Below are 18732 nucleotides of genomic sequence, written 5' to 3'. Positions count from 1 at the left end.
AGGTTAAACTATGTTATTTCGTGAGCCGATGCCAGGCCTCGGCGATACTGATGTGAGGTTTTTTCCCAAAGCATGTGACATTTTTGTTGTCATGTCGAATAAAAGCTAATGAAAGCAGCAACCAGGGAGGCAGGCCGATACATCGTCCTTTTTAAAAACAAGCTTTCTCCTTTTTAAGTGGAATTTTATCCCACTTTTGGCATGCGGAAATGTTTTGTTCACAACAAGAACTGCTGTACCATATTAGGCATCGTCTCTCCTCCTCACAGCTTGAAATGAAGACGAGGGCTAAGTTCACAAGTTTGATTCCCTTTAAAGACATGTTTGATTGCAAAGCTCTGTCCACCCTGTTTGACGCTCTCCTCGGCTGCATGACTGAACTAAGCAAGCTCAGGGACCGCCTGCTGCTTAGGCGGCTTCTGGCGCCGAGGCTGTTCTTTGAGCCAACTTTGCCACCTAGTGGCCTGATGTGATCTTTCTGTCCATTCATGAAGACATAGCTGTGGAGTGCTGTAATGAACTCTGACAGAAAACAGACCGCTCTGGTCCAAGGCAGAGACCCAAAACAAGCCCTGTGGATGATGTATTCTAAAAAGAAAAGATGCCAGGAAGCTGGTCCTTCAAAAACATGGCTGCCGACTGCTAAGGTTCCTCCAGGGCCATGAGAAGAAAAAGAAAAATTAACTTAGAAGTAGAATTCCGGGGCTGGAGAGATGACTTAGGGGTTGAGAGCACTTGCTGCTCTTGCACAGACCTAGGTTTGGTCCCCAGCGTCTGTGTGTCGGCTCCCAACCATTTGTAATTCCAGTTCCAGGGATTCAATACCCTCTTCTGACCGGCATGGGGGCCAAGCACACAGGGGGTATACATAGAGCAGGCAAAACACATACGTGTAAGCAAGTCTAATAAAACAAAACTTTAAAGAAATATAATTAATTTAGACTTCTGGGGAGCAGAAAGTCACTTAGAGTTTCTAATTAAAGATTTTTAAAATTGAGAGTTTTGTCTCACTTTTCCAGAATAGATCAGAGGACTATGGTGCTCTGTGGACTAGTGGAATAAAAGAAACTAAAAGAAAATAGCTAATCTGAGCCTTATCTCTAAATTTCTTACATTCTCTGGTACCTAATTGGTCAACTGAACAAATCCAGTTGTTTTTGCATTTATATAGTAAGATGTGATGTCTACAGGAAGGGGTTTCTTATTGTCTGCATGACTTTCTGATTTTTAAAAGGATTTTACGCATGTCTTCACTCTCAGTTATGGGGTGGATCACAAGGCTGTGACTTCCTGGATTCTGCAGACCAACCACAGACCAATCTTCAGCAAGAACTGAGATGTACTAATGCTGACTATGACCACACTAATTTTTTAATTCCAATCACTTTTTATTTAAAAAAAAAAACAAATTTCAAGAGCCAGTCAGATGGGCCAGTGTGGAAAGGCACCTGCTGCCTAGATTGATGACCTAAGTCAGTGAGATGGGCCAGCATGTCAAAGCTCTTGCTGCCTAGCCTGGTGACCTGAGTTAGATTCCCAGAATCCACACAGTAAGAGGAGAGAAGCAATTGCTCCAAGTTGTCCTGTGAACTCCATACATGCACCATGGCATATGTACCCACAATACATGTACACACATACAAAAAGCTAAGTAAATAAACAAATATAACAAAAAAATTTTGAACCAATTTCTTCCTGTATAGTTGATATTCACAACATATTAAGAGAGCAAATGGTTTCCATAGTGACACAGATTTATATATCTGTTACTGCAGATTATTGCATGTGTGGTAAGAGCAACTCAAGCCCACTTGCTTTAACAAGAAAATTCTAATACAACTGTATTAGCTATAATCCTCAATTTATATATTAGATATAGAGACTGATCTAGAATATCCACTTGATACTTTAATCAAACAGATTAATCAAGAATCATTCATTGTGGTAATCAAAGCCTTCCTTCAATCTCCCAAGAAACAAAGGGAACATTTTGGTTATATAACCAAGGTCAAGGGAGTCCTGTTGATTTAGGAATAGCTATGTCTGGTTTTGAAAGGACTGCCCTCAGACTGTCTCTTTCTTAGGATGCCATCCCATCATGCTCCTGCCTCCTATCTTTCTTCTGCCTTCACTTACATCTCGGATTTTGCATATGGATACAAAGGTGGTAAACAGAACCCGGCTACCCCCAAAGACAGACTTTCTCTCTTTCCAGAATCCATGTGAATTCGCCAAACTAATGATCTCTGTTTGTATGTGTGTCAAGTCCATTACTGTGGTCAAGGACTCTAGGTCAGGTGGCAAACGCCTATCTCAAAACATGCTAGTAAGAGTATCAGGCTGGACACAAGAGAACAGCTGAAAAAATGGCAAGTCACAGACAATCTGCTGTGTCATCCTTAGTAAGAAAAATAAAAGATAACAGACAAGAAGCCTTGGGAGTTCTGGGTATTACATTTATTTGTAATGAAATCAGCATGGCTGTCATAAAACAAGAAAACAAGACATCAGAACATGATCAGTTCCCATGAGTGCAGAGCCCTGGACCATGCCACGGTGGGAAGGGGCCCTGAAAGTTGTTGTGGATGTCAATGTGTGATATAGAGTGGGGCTCAGTTGGTGCAAGGTGGACTGTAAATACTGTGCAGACCCAGAAGAAAAGAAGGAAACGTAGCTACGAGCTCCAAGAACCTTTGCAGAAGATGAGACCCTGGGAAGATTAAGATTCTTCAGAAAGTATATAAGAAATGAGCATGCTATCAAATGTTATTTTTAAATAAAAAAATGTTTATTACATATTTCAATAACGTTTAAAGACACAATGTCATGAGTTAAGGATGTAGCTCAGTTAGGAGAGTGCCCTCCTACCATGCAGAAAACCCTGCTAGGCTCCCCAGGCCCAATTATTCTACTGTGGTGAAGCATGCCTTTAATACTCCAGAGTTAGAGACGCAAGGATAAGAATTCAAAGTCATTCTTGGCTACATAATCTGTTTAAGGCCAGTTTGAGCTACATGAGACCCTGTTTCTAAATAAATAAGGATGAAAATAAAGAGACAGTATTATGTCAAATGATGGACATAATTTTCTGTCCTGCTTTGGGTTGGCTTGGATTATTCCTGTAAGGCTTAAATATCTGGTATAACCTTCAAGTTGCTTATGTCTGAAATCTGAGATGTCTAAATGTTCATCATTTTATCTGGTAGATAAAAGGCAAATAACTCACATCCATTTATCAAGCAGGAAGACAGTAACTTTACAGTCAAATAATTGCCCTATAAGCATTTGCCCTTGTGAAAATGAGAGAAGTAAGTAAATCAGACTTTTGTTTGATGTCAGTGTTCCACGAAATATATGTACACATGTGAGGGAAAGCACAAAGGTCAGTCCCTTTGCTAATTATTCTGCCTTGAACAGATCAATCCCAGCATGCCCTTGATTCCTGCCCTTCACATTAGAGAATTAACTCAATTATCTGCAGCTGCTTTGAAGCGTGTGTCTTGTAACACACTTCCTAAATGTGGGCCATACAAGACCAAATGTAGTGCCCACCTATTCCAGCTCTGCAAGCCTGAGACAGAAAGGCCACAAGTTTGAAGGCTAAGGAGTGAGTTCCAGACCTGCCTAGGTTACAGACTGAAACCCTCCCTCAAAACAAAAATGTAGACAGGAATGTAAGAAAGATTTGTGGAAAAGGAGGGGCAGGTAGACAGAAGGGGGAACTGGGGTTGATAGTATTTAGTATGAATTATATGTAGTGGTCAAAGATCACATTTAATCTTTATAAGAACATATATATGAAAAAATAAGTAAGCTGCCCCCCCCCCAAAAAATTACCAAACAGAACAAAGATCTTTCCTAACTTCGTCTTTTCTCTTTCTTCCCCAGACTATGTCAGAGAGTCACAATGGCCTTGCACAGTAACAGCACAACCTTGCCTTTGTTTCCCAACATCAGCTCTTCCTGGGCGCACAGTTCCTCAGAGGCAGGGCTGCCCTTGGGGACAGTCACTCACTTGGGCAGCTACAACATTTCGCAAGCAGCTGGGAACTTCTCCTCAAACGACACCTCCAACGACCCTCTGGGGGGTCACACAGTCTGGCAAGTGGTCTTCATTGCGTTCTTAACAGGCTTCCTGGCATTAGTGACCATCATTGGCAACATCCTTGTCATTGTGGCATTTAAGGTCAACAAACAACTGAAGACAGTCAACAACTACTTCCTCCTAAGCCTGGCCTGTGCAGATCTCATCATTGGGGTCATTTCCATGAACCTGTTCACGACCTACATCATTATGAACCGCTGGGCACTGGGGAACTTAGCCTGTGACCTCTGGCTTTCTATTGACTATGTGGCCAGCAATGCTTCTGTCATGAATCTGCTGGTCATCAGTTTTGACAGGTACTTTTCCATCACAAGGCCACTCACCTACCGAGCCAAACGAACAACCAAACGGGCTGGTGTGATGATTGGGCTAGCTTGGGTCATCTCCTTTGTCCTGTGGGCTCCTGCCATCTTGTTCTGGCAATACTTTGTAGGGAAGAGAACTGTGCCCCCAGGAGAATGTTTCATTCAGTTCCTGAGTGAGCCCACCATCACCTTCGGCACGGCAATTGCTGCCTTTTATATGCCCGTCACCATCATGACTATTTTATATTGGAGGATCTATAAGGAAACTGAAAAACGTACCAAAGAGCTGGCTGGGCTACAGGCCTCTGGCACAGAAGCTGAGGCAGAAAACTTTGTCCACCCCACAGGCAGTTCTCGAAGCTGCAGCAGCTATGAACTACAGCAAAGCATGAAGCGCTCATCCAGGAGAAAGTACGGCCGCTGTCACTTCTGGTTCACGACCAAGAGCTGGAAGCCCAGTGTTGAGCAGATGGACCAAGACCATAGTAGTAGTGACAGCTGGAATAACAATGACGCTGCTGCCTCCCTGGAAAACTCTGCGTCCTCGGATGAAGAGGACGTTGGCTCGGAGACCAGAGCCATCTATTCTATTGTGCTCAAACTGCCAGGTCACAACACCATCCTCAACGCTACCCAGCTACCCTCCTCAGACAACCTGCAGGTGCCAGACGAGGACCTGGGAACTGTTGATGTGGAACGAAATGCCAATAAGCTCCAGGCCCAGAAAAGCATGCATGACGGTGACAGTTGTCAGAAGGACTTCTCCAAGCTTCCCATCCAGTTAGAGTCCGCCGTGGACACAGCCAAGACCTCCAGCACCAACTCCTCGGTGGACAAGACCACGGCCGCTCTACCTCTGTCCTTCAAGGAAGCCACGCTGGCTAAGAGGTTTGCTCTGAAGACCAGAAGTCAGATCACCAAGCGGAAAAGGATGTCACTCATCAAGGAGAAGAAGGCAGCCCAGACCCTCAGCGCCATCTTGCTGGCCTTCATCATCACGTGGACCCCCTACAACATCATGGTCCTGGTGAATACCTTCTGTGACAGCTGCATACCCAAAACCTATTGGAATCTGGGCTACTGGCTGTGCTATATCAACAGCACCGTGAACCCCGTGTGCTATGCCCTGTGCAACAAAACATTCAGAACCACCTTCAAGATGCTTCTCTTATGCCAGTGTGACAAACGGAAGAGACGCAAACAGCAGTACCAGCAAAGACAGTCAGTCATTTTTCATAAGCGAGTGCCGGAGCAGGCCTTGTAGGAAGAGGGTTTGTCAGTAGCAATGACCACACATGCACATCAGCCCACAAAGCCTAGCAGGAGTCTGGCGCGGGTGGGAGGCCGTTCCTGATGGTGATAAAGCGATTTTTATCAACCACATAGGAAAGAAGCTGCCTGTTTACTGATCCACTGAATAAACTGATTTTGGCCAAGTGCCAATTCAGCGGGAAAGAGAAAAACATATTGCTGAATATAAAGAAATATATTCTGAAGTAGACTTTTAAGTGTGTTTTTCTTACAGAGAAAAAAAAATATATTGTCTTGAAGCAAGTATCCTCTGAAATTGGTTTGCCTAGGTCTTTTCATTCCCACTAGCTCTGAAATCACAGGTGAGCCTCCCTGCACGAGTTGCCATGTGCTCTTCCCAAGGGTCCCAAGGTGTCCCTCCAGACCCCATGTGAAGCACGGCAGGCTTGGAAATCTGTGGTTCCGAGTTGTTTTGTACATTGCAGAGCTGCCCCAATCAGCTTCCGTCCCCTCTTGGTGTGTTGTTAAACTCTATTTGTGGATTTGATTCTTGGTTCTTGCAAAGTACCGTTTTGTGCAGTTCAAGTTTCAAACAAAATCGCATATGAATACATGTATACCTATCAATGTGTGAGTTCAGCACGCACACACATAGTGTACATAACGTGATGGGGAACACTGAACTGGGGAAAGGTTCCTACCGTATATGCTTTCAGTGCTTTGATAACTGAAACCCTCTAGGATCCTAATATGATACTGAAAGTGAATTAAGCCCAGTTTAATGTTGTGTTTGGGTTTGGGTTTTTGACACTGGAGCTGTTTTCCACAAACCACCCTGAAGAATAATATCCAGCACAGAGAAGCCAGGCCTTCTCAGCAAGCCTGTGCTAGACGGACAGTCTCGAGGGTCAGTCCGCACCACGTCTTGACTGGACTCTGAGTGCTTTACTTTCTCCTTGGCTATCAGCAGAGCTGAACTAGGGCCCCTCTGAGCTCAAAAAGATGAACTATGTACATGTTTGAATTTCGTCGTCTAAATCTGAATGTTTCAAAACAAAATCTGGGATCTAAACTGCTTGAAACTCAATCCTAGAGTCACCTTTGAATGTCACATACAGCAATATATCTACATTTACACGGAAAAGTGAAGGAGATTCTGTGCCAGGGGTCTGACAGAAAGTTTTGCATTTCACTTCCTGCTACTTGGCACCTCCGGGAGGAAAGGAGGCCTTACCTCCTGTTACGTAGCAGGAGCCAGGACTTCTGGTTGTCACTGTATAACCTTCACCCATGAATCGTTTGTGTCAGGAAGCTACACGTCCTCTGAAGAATTGCACTCGAAAAAGTATTGCTTCAAAATTTCCTTCTTCCCATTGTGACAACTGATTTTTGCATTATCCTTTGACTTGCCCCAAGTGCACCGTGTTTTCTCTGGGGGAGGGGTCTGCTGCTCTTGTTCTCGTGGCTGCTGTATTGTTGGGTTCCTACCTTCTTTTCCTTCTGCCGGGACTGTGTGGGGAGCGGGTGGGGGGATGGGAGGGCTATGGAGAACCCTTCCCTTGTGCAGGGCATCCATCTGTGTTGTGAGCCCAGAGCTTTTGTATTCAGGGGGAGGTGGTGTTTACAGCTGACTTTGACATCAGTGGATGTGTTCTCAGTGGTGTGTCTGTACCTGAACTATTTAATGTTGTGTCATGTTTATATAAAGAATATTTATGCATACTTCACCATGTGTTTATTTAGTGTTGATAAATATGACTCCCTCCGCTGTGCCCTTTGTTGGGGATTCTTTAAGGTCCACTTAAATAATACTAAGCTTTTCCCTGTGGCCAGGAAGAAAAAAACCATCACCTGGTTGACATTCAAGAGCACCTGACTCCTTCCAGGTCATAAGCCCTGTCACTTGTTGTTGGCTGTTTTTGCTCTTGTGGCTTTTTGGGAGGCCCACCACCTAGCTCCCAAACAAATCACACACAGAAATTTATTCTTTTTTTTCCTGTTGCATTTTTTATTGGTTTTTATTGAACTCTACATTTTTCTCTGCTCCCTTCCCTGCCTCTCCCCTTCCCCCATCGGCCCTCCCCCAACGTCCCCATGCCAGAAACTTCTTACTCATTAATGCCTTAGCTTGGCTTGTTTCCTGCTAGCTTTTCTTAGCTTAAATTATGACTACCTTTGCCTCTGGGCTTTTCCCTTTTCTTACAGAAATCCATCTAACTTTCACTCTTACTCCACAACCAGCTGGCCCCTGACATCCTCTCCCCTTTTTCTCCAGTTGCTCCCTCTTCCTCATTTCTTCTTTTTTTGTTGTTGTTGTTTTGGTTTGGTTTTTGGTTTTGTTGTTGTTTTGTTTTGTTTTTTGAGATAGGGTTTCTCTGTATAACTTTGGTGCCCATCCTGGAACTAGCTCTTGTAGACCAGGCTGACCTCAAACTCACAGAGATCCGCCTGCCTTTGCCTCCCGAGTGCTGGGATTAAAGGCGTGCACCACCACTGCCCGGCTTTTTTCTCCTTCTGTTTATCCTCTCTGCCTGCCAGCCCTGCATATCCTTGCTCCTGCACAGCTATTGGGCATTCAGCTCTTTATTAGACCATCAGGTGTTTCAGATAGGCAAAGAATCACAGCTTCACAGAATTAAACAACGCAGCGTAAACAAAAGTAACACACCTTAAAATAATGTTATCCAACAGTAACCGAAAGTCACTCTTTAATCAACCTAATGTGACCCATGGTGTAATGGAGGACCAGCAATCCTCTCCATGGTGTAATGGAGGACCAGCAATCCTCTTCCATGATATAATGGAGGACCAGCAATCCTCTCCATGATATAATGGAGGACCAGCAATCCTCTTCCATGATATAATGGAGGACCAGCAATCCTGTCCATGGTGTAATGGAGGACCAGCAATCCTCTTCCATGGTATCTGGAACCACACTGCAAGGAACAAAAGGAAAAGCCATATCATCATAAGAATTCTCTTTTCATTTTTGGTCCTCATTCAAGCAAAGAACAAGAAAAAGCACAGCCGATTTTCTCACAGGTATAGTGATGTGCAGAAGGCATGTTCTCCACCTGGGAAGCATCTGGTAAGTTACTGCATTTATATTTTATTGCTCTAGTTGGCCTGGAACTAATAAATATGTAAATTCTCATTCAAATCTCCCTGTACATCAGTAATTCCAATTTTTCTGGAAACTCCCATTCTGTCACCTTCCCCTACGGCTCTTCCTTGTCTTAAAAGAATAATAATAGTAGAAAAGCCCTTAGCTTGAGCAGAAATTCAAGGGGAAATTAGGATTATACTTAAACATCATCATCTCCAGATTTTTGCCCAAGATTCCAATAATTACCAAAAAGGGGGTAAGGATATTATGATGGATAAGCCTCTTACGGGCAACAGCTGCTTCTAATCTCTTGGCTGTTTATGGTATGTCCAAGCCCTGGGTCATTTCCGAAGAAGAAAGACAAAGTGGATTCTTTTGAAATGAAGAGCTTAGAGATGCCGTTTGAACATTTGTAACTGTGTATGTTGTATGGGCATTTCTCAAGAGAGCTCCTCCGAGAGCAGGCATCCAGCATGCCCTAAAGATCAAACTCCTTGTCCCCAGCCTTGGAATACAAACAACTACTCCGTCCCATAAGAGCAAGGCTTGCAGGGCTTTCATGTAGGCAGAGACTGCGCATTCGTTTCCTGGCCACCCAGACCTGAAAAATAACACAGAAACTATATTAATTACAACACTGTTTGACCAATAGCTTAGGCATATTTTTAGCTAACTCGTACATCTTAAATTAACCAATTTCTATTCATCTGTGTATTGCTGTGAGGCTGTTGCTTACCAGTAAGGTTCTGACTGGCAGCTGGCATATTTCTCCCTTGGCAGCTCCATGGCATCTCCCTGACTCTGCCTACTTTATATCTCTATTTGGATTTCCCTCCTGGCTTTACTCTGCTAAGCCATTGGTCAAAACAGCATCTTTAATCATCTTTGATAATAAAACATATTCTTAATATACAGAGGGGAATACCACATCACTTTCAGGTTATCCACTTTAATTGAAAGAGGAAAATAATTGAACCTTAAGTAAGCCACATATGGAGACATTGAGAGAATCTAGCCTCTCCTTCCCTCTGCCCTTCCTGTTCCTCTATCCCTTTCCCCGTCTCCTCCTTGACCCCTCTCTGTACTTGTCTCTATGTGTGTCTATATGTTTCTCTGCCTCTTTATCTGACTCTCAGTGACTCTCTTCCTCTGTATCTCCCTATCTTTCTGTCCCTTTGTCTCTTTAGTTTTCTGCCTCTCTGTGTCTCTGTCTTACTTTTTCTCTCTACCTTTCTTCATGTCTCTCTGTATCTTTCTTTGTCTCATGCTCACTTATTCACACACCCCATGCTTGTAGAGACAAGTACACACACACACACACACACACACACACACACACTACAGGCCCAGCCTGTTTCTCCTGGCTTCAGTCTTTCTTACCGATCTTTTTCCCCCATGGGCTTACTGTTCTTAGTTGCTATTATTCTGAACCCCTTTGCACCCCAGCCCAACTCTCTGTACAAGTCCCATTTTTCAGTCACACTCCAACAGTGTAAATAATTCAGTGTCAATAGCTTAGATTTACTTACAATCCTCTGGTGTCCTTCACAAGCCTTGGGTCCCTTCTCCAGCCTCCACCCTCTGCAGCAGCACACGTAGCTTCTCTTCTAGGCTCAGGCTGGCTCCACGCCACCACTGCTCCTGTTTCTCGACCTGGCATCTCGGAATGCTGGAGTCTTCTACTGCAGCTGGGCTACACTTTCACCAACAGCCTCTCCTAGACTCTTTGATGCTTCAAAGCCTCAACTTTTCTCCATGATGCCTTCAATCTTGGGGCTTCCACTGCTCCTCTGGATGCACCTTCACCAATGGCCTTTTTTAGCCTCTCACAGTTGCCAAGACTCAGCTGCTCTCCACAGCACTGTCATTCCTCCAAAACCAATATCACATGGGTGTGAGGAGAGCCTGGGGACCATATAAACATGAGCTTTCTCTTTGTACCAGCAGATAATCATTGAGTTCACTTAAGACATCCTTGCCTGTCATTTTTCATAGCCGGGAAGTTTCTGATTGAGAATCTTTTATCCTTTTCAGGAAGCAGTTACATCTGTTCATCCTCCAGTCCAGAAGCATCTTTAGCCTCCTATGCACACATTCCTTCTTGGAATTCAGTGGAGAGCACAGTTTGTGCAAGGCCTTAATTCCTTTTTTTTTCTCTTTCTTTGTGTATTGTGTGTTCATGCATGTATGTTATGTATGCACATGTGGAGGAGTGCATTTGGAGCCCAGAGGTTGATGCTGGGTATTTCATTCATTCTCCACCTGGATTATTGAGACAGGGTCTCTCACACAGACCTGAAGCTCACTGACTTAGTTGCGTGCCTGGCCAACCAGCCCCGGGTATCTTTTTATCACCAGTACTTCAATCACTTTGATCACAGACACGTGCTCCCATCTGGATTGTTATAGGGGTACCTGGAATTCCAACTCAGGTCCTCGTGCTTGCATGGCAAACTCTATACCAACTGAGCCATCTCCCCAGTCCCTTTGCTTCTTTTTACATGTGGGAGACTCACTAGGATTGGTGCAGGCAGAGGGGAGAATGACATGGAAAAGAGCATATCTCACACTGGTTTCTGATGACAGAACTTGGGGGGACATGCATCTGAATCAGACACCCTCGTGCTTCTAAGGCATGTGGATGGATAGAGAAGCCACCATGCAAAAAAGAAAGAGGCTTGGTGAGCAGAAGGCAGGTGCTGGGTTTGCATCCCCATCTATGTCAAAGATGCAGAATTTTACCTGTAGCATTGTTTTTGTTTTGAGACAGAATCTCACGTAGCCCAGGTTGGCCTCAAACTTTCTGGGTAACTAAAGATGCCTGTTACGCCTGATCCTCCTCCCTCCAATTCCCAAGTGCTGAGATTGCTGGCATGTATCGTCCTGGCCAGGTGAATCTTACCTTTCTTATTCCCTCATGGCCACCATTTCCTCAAGTCGGTGTCAAAACCAGCCTCATTCTTTATTCTTTAACCTGCACCAGGAGATGATGCCTGCAAGTCTGTGGTGAATATGACCCCTGGGGTCACACAGAGATAAGTAAGTAAATGATTGCTGAACTGAGAATGGTTCAGTATCATTTAAAGATTTTATATTTATCAGCATAACTGAGAAGTAATGAGGACAAGTAGAGAGCCAAGGCATGGTTTTCGTTTAATTTTTGTTTGTTTGTTATTGGGTTTTTTGTTTTGTTTTATTTGGGTTTTTGTTTGATTGATTGATGATTGATTGATTTTTCAAGACATGGTTTCTCTGTGTGTAGCCCTGCCTGTCCTGGAACTCATCTGTAGGCCAGGCTGGTCTCAAACTCACAGATATCTGCCCGCCTCTGCCTTCCGAGTGCTGGGACTGAAGGTGTGTGCCACCACTGCCCGGCTTAAATATTTGTTTTTGGGTTTCTCTTTGTAGCCCTGGCTATCCTGGCGTGGTATTTTTATAAACACATCAGAGGGCTGACATTTGTTTTTTTTACATTTATAAGTGATGGGGTTACAAATTTGTACCACCATGCCTACTTGGCTAGACCAGTGCAACCTTGATACTGTTGTGGCACATTAAATCTTAGCCTGTAGATACAGACAGGTCTCTAAGGAGTGCGAGTCCCCTCCTCTGACTGGCAGAACTCGAGGCACCTGTGGAGGTGTGAGTGATGTGGCTGGGTCTGGCCATAGGACAGAGACCTTCAGAACTTGATATTTGTATGGGGAGCTGCCTGGAAAAGGAAGGATCAGAAGAAGTGTAGGAGACAGAGACTGAGGAAAGCTAAGACCACTCACCAATGGTGACGTCCGTCTGTCAACTGTGACTCCTTAGGTGAGGATTCTCTGCATACAGCTTTAGAACACTCTCAAGAAACCAGACTGGATGCCAATATTTTCCTATGCAGCATTATAGCCCTGGGGACAGGATTACTGTCATTCATTAGCTTGAGTGTCTAGAAAAAGAAGAGAGGAGGCAGGGCTGTGTGATGATGAGCTATGAGAAGTGCCCTTCTTTACCCCAAGCTTCACCCCTACCAGCTTCACATTTAGCCTTACTTGGGAATTCACAGAGACCCGGTAGGAAACTGGTCCAATGACTTCTCTTTTCCTGCTACATTAGAAATAAGACCTAATTCGTCATTCTCCATCATGGTGGACTATCTGAATTAGCTATCAGCATTTCCTCTGCTGTCCTTACCCACTCAACCCAACTTTCCTTGTGGACCCAGAAATAAATGTTATTCAGTTGAGACCAACTACATAAACCTAAATGTACTGGTTTAAAAACCTTTCTGTTGCTGGCCTTTTGGAAGAAATTAACCTTGTATTATTAAGCAAATGACTTGCATGCCCCTAGTAGCTAGCTGTTGGCCAACGGTGGATGAGTTCCCAAAACAAAACCAAATCCAAAAACAGAAAAATCAATAAAACTATTGCAAAGGAAATAAACTCCACTGAGGAGATTATAGACTGGGATGGCAGTCCGTGCTCATAATCCCTCCACCCAAGAGGAGGAGGCAGAGGCTCAGAAGTCCAAAGTCTGTCAGGGATTTGCTGCCAAGCCTGATAACTTAGCCCAAGTGGTGGAAGGAGATAACAAACTCCCACAAGCTGTCCTCTGACCTCCACACAAGTGCCAAGGCATGGAGGAACACACATGCAAAAAAATAAATGAATAGGTACTTTTAATTTTTATTTTTGTTTGTTTGTTTGTTTGTTTTCCAAGACAGGCTTTCTTTGTGTAGCCCTGGCTGCCCTAGGACCAGCTCTGTTTATCAGATTGGCCACAAACTCAGACAAATCAATCTGCCTTTCGCGTCTTAAATTCTGGGATTAAAGGTGTGCATCACTATCACCTGGCTTATACTTTTATTTTTTTTTAACAAAAACAAGTTGTTCAATACCACCCTCAGCCAATAGGGTGTTCAAAACCAACTAAGAGTATATGTGATTCTTTCTCAAAAAAGAAAACAAGGAAGTGACAAAAAGCCAGGGAGAAAGAACAGGCTCTTCCCCCTTTCTCCTTTCAGGATTCTAAAACGAGTTTAAGAGTTTAGCATACTTCAGAACTAGAGTAACCCCAAGTAGGATATCAGAGGGCCTGGAGTTGGAAGAGTGTCCTTAAATGTTCTCCAGCCATATTTATATCCAAATCTTCCGTGGCAGCTGTTCTCAATCCATGGGTCACAACCCCATGTCAGGTATCTGCATATCAGGTATTTACACTATGTTTCATAAGAGTAGCAAAATTACAGTTATGAAGTAGCAACAAAAGTAATATCATGGTTAGGGGTCACCACAACGTGAAGAACTATATTAAAGGGCCGTAATAGGTTTTCTGTATCGTGCTAATAGGTTTCTCTGCTGGTGCAGTAAGCCAGATCAAACCGAACTGAAAAAGTAAAAGATCAGGTTTATTTGAGCAAAGCAACTCCTGGGTGCGTTCTTCAGCCCCAGAGAAAGAGGCAAGAGAAGTCACACGATTATATAGCCTGCAGGTGAGGAGGGATGACAGCCCACCAGAGCTGGGTTTGGGCTCAAGTATGGTCAAAAGCTGACCACTTTGGGTGGGGACTTGGGTTGCTGGCAACTTCAGGGGAGGAGCTGTTGCAGCTGCCAAGAATGGGCTTTTTGGCACCTTTTCTTTGTTGGAGAGGCTCTGAGAGGGTGGGGTTTGGAGAGAGAGGAATGGCGCTTTCCAGATCAAGCAGGAGTGAGCTGGAGATTCCAGTCAAACATCCTGACTCTTTTAGGTATATGGGAGCCAATTCAAATTTGGCTACTTCCTGTTGGCATGGGACGATGTGGAAAAGGGGAGTCGGGAGTCAGTGGACTCATGCTCAGTGGGAGTAATAGGTGAAGAAACATTCGTTTAACCACCACCCTGGAAACCCCCAAAATCCATTCCTGCAGGGAGCAGAGAAGGTAAGTTGCTAGGAGAAAAAAAAATAGATTATTACTTCTGACCCTATGACTGGGGCTAGGAAGAGTGAAGATTGCCAGGAAGAATGGAATGAAGATGTGCCCTGGTTGTATTGGCAAAGTTCCTCAGTTTGTGGAATGACTCTTGATTAGTTTCCACCAGACCAGAATCACTGATACAGTAGCAGCACTCTTTCCCCAGAAACAGGCAGGCAGCTGTAAAACAGCTGGAACAGATTTACACCTGGTGTCATAGCAAAACAGCTGGAACAGATTTACACCTGGTGTCATGGCAAAACAGCTGGAACAGATTTACACCTGGTGACATGGCAAAGGCTATGGCTTTGCGTTAAAAGGCATGAACATTTTGAGGGAAAATATAGCCCAGAGGGCAAAAGAGACAAAGGTGAACAAGTAAGATACACGAGTAGATAGGCTTGGCCATCTTGGCCCCTCTTTGGAACATTCTGGAAAACTGGAAGGTGGAGGGTCCCAGTCACTGGACAGACCATTGGTCCTGGGTAGGTAGATGCTCACTTGATCCTGGTGGTACTAGTACTGATGTCCCAGAGCTTGACAGCTGAAGGGGTGGTGAGGATCACAGTGTAGGGTCCTGTCCACCACAGCTAGAGACTTAGGAGCTAGCTGCTTGAGGAGTACCCAGTCCCCCAGGGAGACTGGGGTGGGCTCAGGAACAGTTGGGTGCATTGGCATGGGGCAAGGAGACAGCTGTCAGTCTGTAAATGGAGAAGAGACCATGTGGGGGGAAAGATAGGGTAGGTACCCCAACAGTAGAGGGGTCTGGGCCCGGAGGCAGTGGTTGAAGAGGAATGACCTTCCATAAAGGAACTTAAAAGAACTTAGGGCTGTAGGAAAGCCCAAAGTGGTATGGAGGCAGGTAAGGGCAATGGGGAGGAGGGTGGGGCCAAGGTAACCTGAGTTCAACAGAGAGCTTGGTGAGTTGTTTAATGAGTTCGTTGGCCCTCTCAGCCTTTCCTGAGGATTGTGGGCAGCAGAGGATGTGGAGTTTTGAGACGTTCAGGGTTTCAGACACAAGCTTGATGACCCGGAGCCACCACATCTGCCTGGAGGGGGGAATGCCTCTCTCTATCCTGTAAAGGCGTCAACAGAAGTTAGGAGATGGCAGAGCTTTTTATGAGTGAGCATGTAGGTGAAGTCAACCTGCTGGTCCCGGCCCCATCGTTGTCCTCAGAGACGGTGCGAGGGCTGGTGTATCTGGAGGGCCCCGTGGGGGTTGACCTTAGCATGTGTCTGGCAGAAGGAGTGGACCTGTAAAATAGGGGTTCAAAGATGGATGGAATCAAAGGGGGGTCTCTAAGAAGTGGAACAAAGGTTTGGTGGAAGTCTGAAATGACTGAGAGTGCCTGGTCCTGGGGGCGGATGAGGTGGTTATTTCAGAACCACCCGTCGTTTGTCTGTGTGGCCCCTTTATTCAGGAGTTCATCCCTCTCCTCTGGTTGAACAGTGCTGGTAGGAGGGTGTTGAAAACAAGTATGTCCTGTAGATCCAGTGGACCTTGAGGCCAGTCCCCAGGCTACTGAGTCAGCCTTGATATTGCCTAAAGCCACTGGGTCCTTGGAGGACTGTGGTACCCAGCAGGGGATTATGGATACCTCTGCAGGGAGCTGGAGAGCCTCCAAGAGCTTAGCTAGAAGGTGTCCATGGACAATGGGAGTGACCTCGGTAATGAGGAAGCCGCTTTCCCTACAAAAGACAGAATGGGGATGGGCTATTAGAAAAAAAGCATATTTAGAGTCAATTTGGATGTTATCCCATTGACCCATATATATTAAATATATGGAGCATTCTAGTCAAGGTAATTAATTCGACCTTTTGTGAAGATGTTCCTACTGGGAGATGGGTTGCTTCAACCGTTTTAGTGGAAGTAACCACCACATAAGCTGCCTGGCAGTTTCCTGATCTGTCTATTAAGAGAGCTTCCAGCAACAAAAAGGGGTCTGTGACAGGTTGGTCTAGGAGACCAGGCTGGAGAGAGCATTAAGGCTATCACAGCCTCCATCTAGCAAGGAGTGGGAAGGGGTATCAGAGGAGAAAGTAACAGAGAGTGTGGTTGCAGGGACTGTGAGGCAATTAAGGGAAGAAAAATATGGGAGTCAAAAGAGAGTGTGGGAAACGAGGAGAGGGTGGCTCCAAAGCAGCTGAGGATATCACAGGAAAGTTAAGGTGCCGGACAAATGGGTATGGCCAGAAAAGAGCATGAGGAGAATCATCCTGCAAGAATACAGGGAAGTGTCAGGGTCCTGGGCAGAAAGGAGGGGTGCCCTCCACCCCCATGACAGAAACTAGAGAGGGAACTGTGGGACCTGAGGGAGATGTCAAGACAGAAAAGGTAGCCTCGTGTCCACCAGGAAGGTTATGGCCTTCCCACTACCTGGAGCCTTACTCTGGGCTCAGCGAGGGTGATGGGAGTCTCCGAGTCTGGGTGCCATCGGTCCTCCATCAGCCTAAGGAACTCGAAAACTGGAACAGTCTCTGATGCCCGTGCCGGTGGGGCTGGGCCTCCATGGCAGGACATAGAGGATGAGCCCACATGGGGCATTCCAACTTCCAGTGGCCAGGCTGGCCTTGTTGATGGCCGAGGGTTGGGGCAGCATCAAGACCAAAAGCCTTCCTGGCCAGATTTGAAGCTAGCCCCTGGTGGAGTTGACTTTGACTGGGCTCTGGCAGGAGGGAGCCTTGTGGACGTCCCCCGTTCCCTCTGCAGGAATGCCAATGGCCTTGGGGTAGCTGCCAAGGCGTGAGCTTGGAGCATAGCCTTCTGTTAAGTCCAGCCTGCCAGGAAGACTCAGCTGTCTCCTCTCAGGCGTTAAAAACCTGAAAATCCATTTTTACCAATTACCGCACAGGGGCTGGGGACCATCCTCAGCCTTTTTTAAAATTCTTCCTAATGTCTGGTGATGACTGAGAAATGAAATGGGGGACCAGGACCGTGGCTCCCTCTGGGAAGGCAGGATCAAGGTGGGTAGAGCAGGCAGGCAGGATCCCAGCAAGGCCAGACCAATCACCAGGAAAGCTTAGTGAGTAAAAAAAGGCAAAGTGGGCCCTTCCGGTGGGCCCTGCCAAGGTGTGCCACCGAGGGAAGACACCACAAACAGCAGAGCTGTTGTGAGAGGTTTACTGGGGAAGGGGAGAGTGAACGGCCGTCTGGAGACATGAGAGAGACAGGGAGACAGACAAACAGAATGGGGAAGAGATGAGGAAGGAAGAGAGATGGAAGGGTGCCACTGACTCGGGCAGCCCAGTCAGGGTGCAGGGCTCAGGGTCCGTCCCTGGGTAAAAAGGCACCTAGAGCTGCCTCAACCCCAGCCAACAAGACCTGGGCTGCTGAGCACTGGATACAAAGAGAGAGGTGGGAATGTAGAGCTCAAAATCCTGATAAGGGAGCTCAGACCATTCGTTCTGGGTGTTTGTTGTCTTATGTCAGGTAGAAGGTCGGGACGGGGGCTTTGTCTTTGGTCTCCACTCACTTGCTGGGGTCCATGGGTATGTACAATCATACACTCAGATGCATACACTATTCTCTCTCTCTCTCTCTCTCTCTCTCTCTCTCTCACACACACACACACACAGAGAGAGAGAGAGAGAGAGAGAGAGAGACATACGAAATAGAAGGAAAGACAAGAAGAAATAAAAACAATAGAGACTAGCGAGTTATTTGATCTAGAGAGCAGCCAAGACTGTTTACCCTCTATCCAACCTTCTCTATCCAATCATCCTTCCACATATTTGTTCATCCATCCATCAACCATCTACTCACTGTCCATCACTCCATTCATTGATTTCTCCATGCATCCACATCTACACATCTGTCACAAAAGCACATTTGCCAGGCGGCGGTGGCACACGCCTTTAATGCCAGCGTAGGTGGATCTCTGTGTGTTCGAGGCAAGCCTGGTCTACAGAGCTAGTTCCAGGACAGCCAGGACTACACAGGAAACTCCATCTCAAAAAAAGAAAAGAAAAAAATAAAAGAAATTTGAATACATTTTTAAGTTGAAAATTAGGCCAGATTTCTTTCCA

General features: G+C 45.6%; 1 protein-coding gene across 3 annotated transcripts in view; it reads left to right on the top strand.

Moving 5' to 3' along the window:
• Chrm3 (cholinergic receptor muscarinic 3) overlaps nt 1-7327 on the top strand; it is a 452846-nt gene extending 445519 nt beyond the window's left edge. For all 3 annotated transcript variants that reach the window (XM_057788129.1, XM_057788128.1, XM_057788127.1), the window contains one exon: nt 3889-7327. In XM_057788129.1, coding sequence (XP_057644112.1) covers nt 3908-5674 — 1767 coding nt within the window. In that variant the 5' untranslated portion in view covers nt 3889-3907 and the 3' untranslated portion in view covers nt 5675-7327. The remainder of the gene's footprint in view (nt 1-3888) is intronic.
• The last annotated feature ends 11405 nt before the right edge of the window (nt 7328-18732 follow it).

The sequence above is a fragment of the Chionomys nivalis genome, chromosome 13 (assembly GCF_950005125.1).
Source record: "Chionomys nivalis chromosome 13, mChiNiv1.1, whole genome shotgun sequence".
In the NCBI taxonomy this organism is placed as follows: domain Eukaryota; kingdom Metazoa; phylum Chordata; class Mammalia; order Rodentia; family Cricetidae; genus Chionomys; species Chionomys nivalis.
Note: the sequence above shows the minus strand (reverse complement) of the source record. Positions and strands in the feature narration are given on the sequence as shown.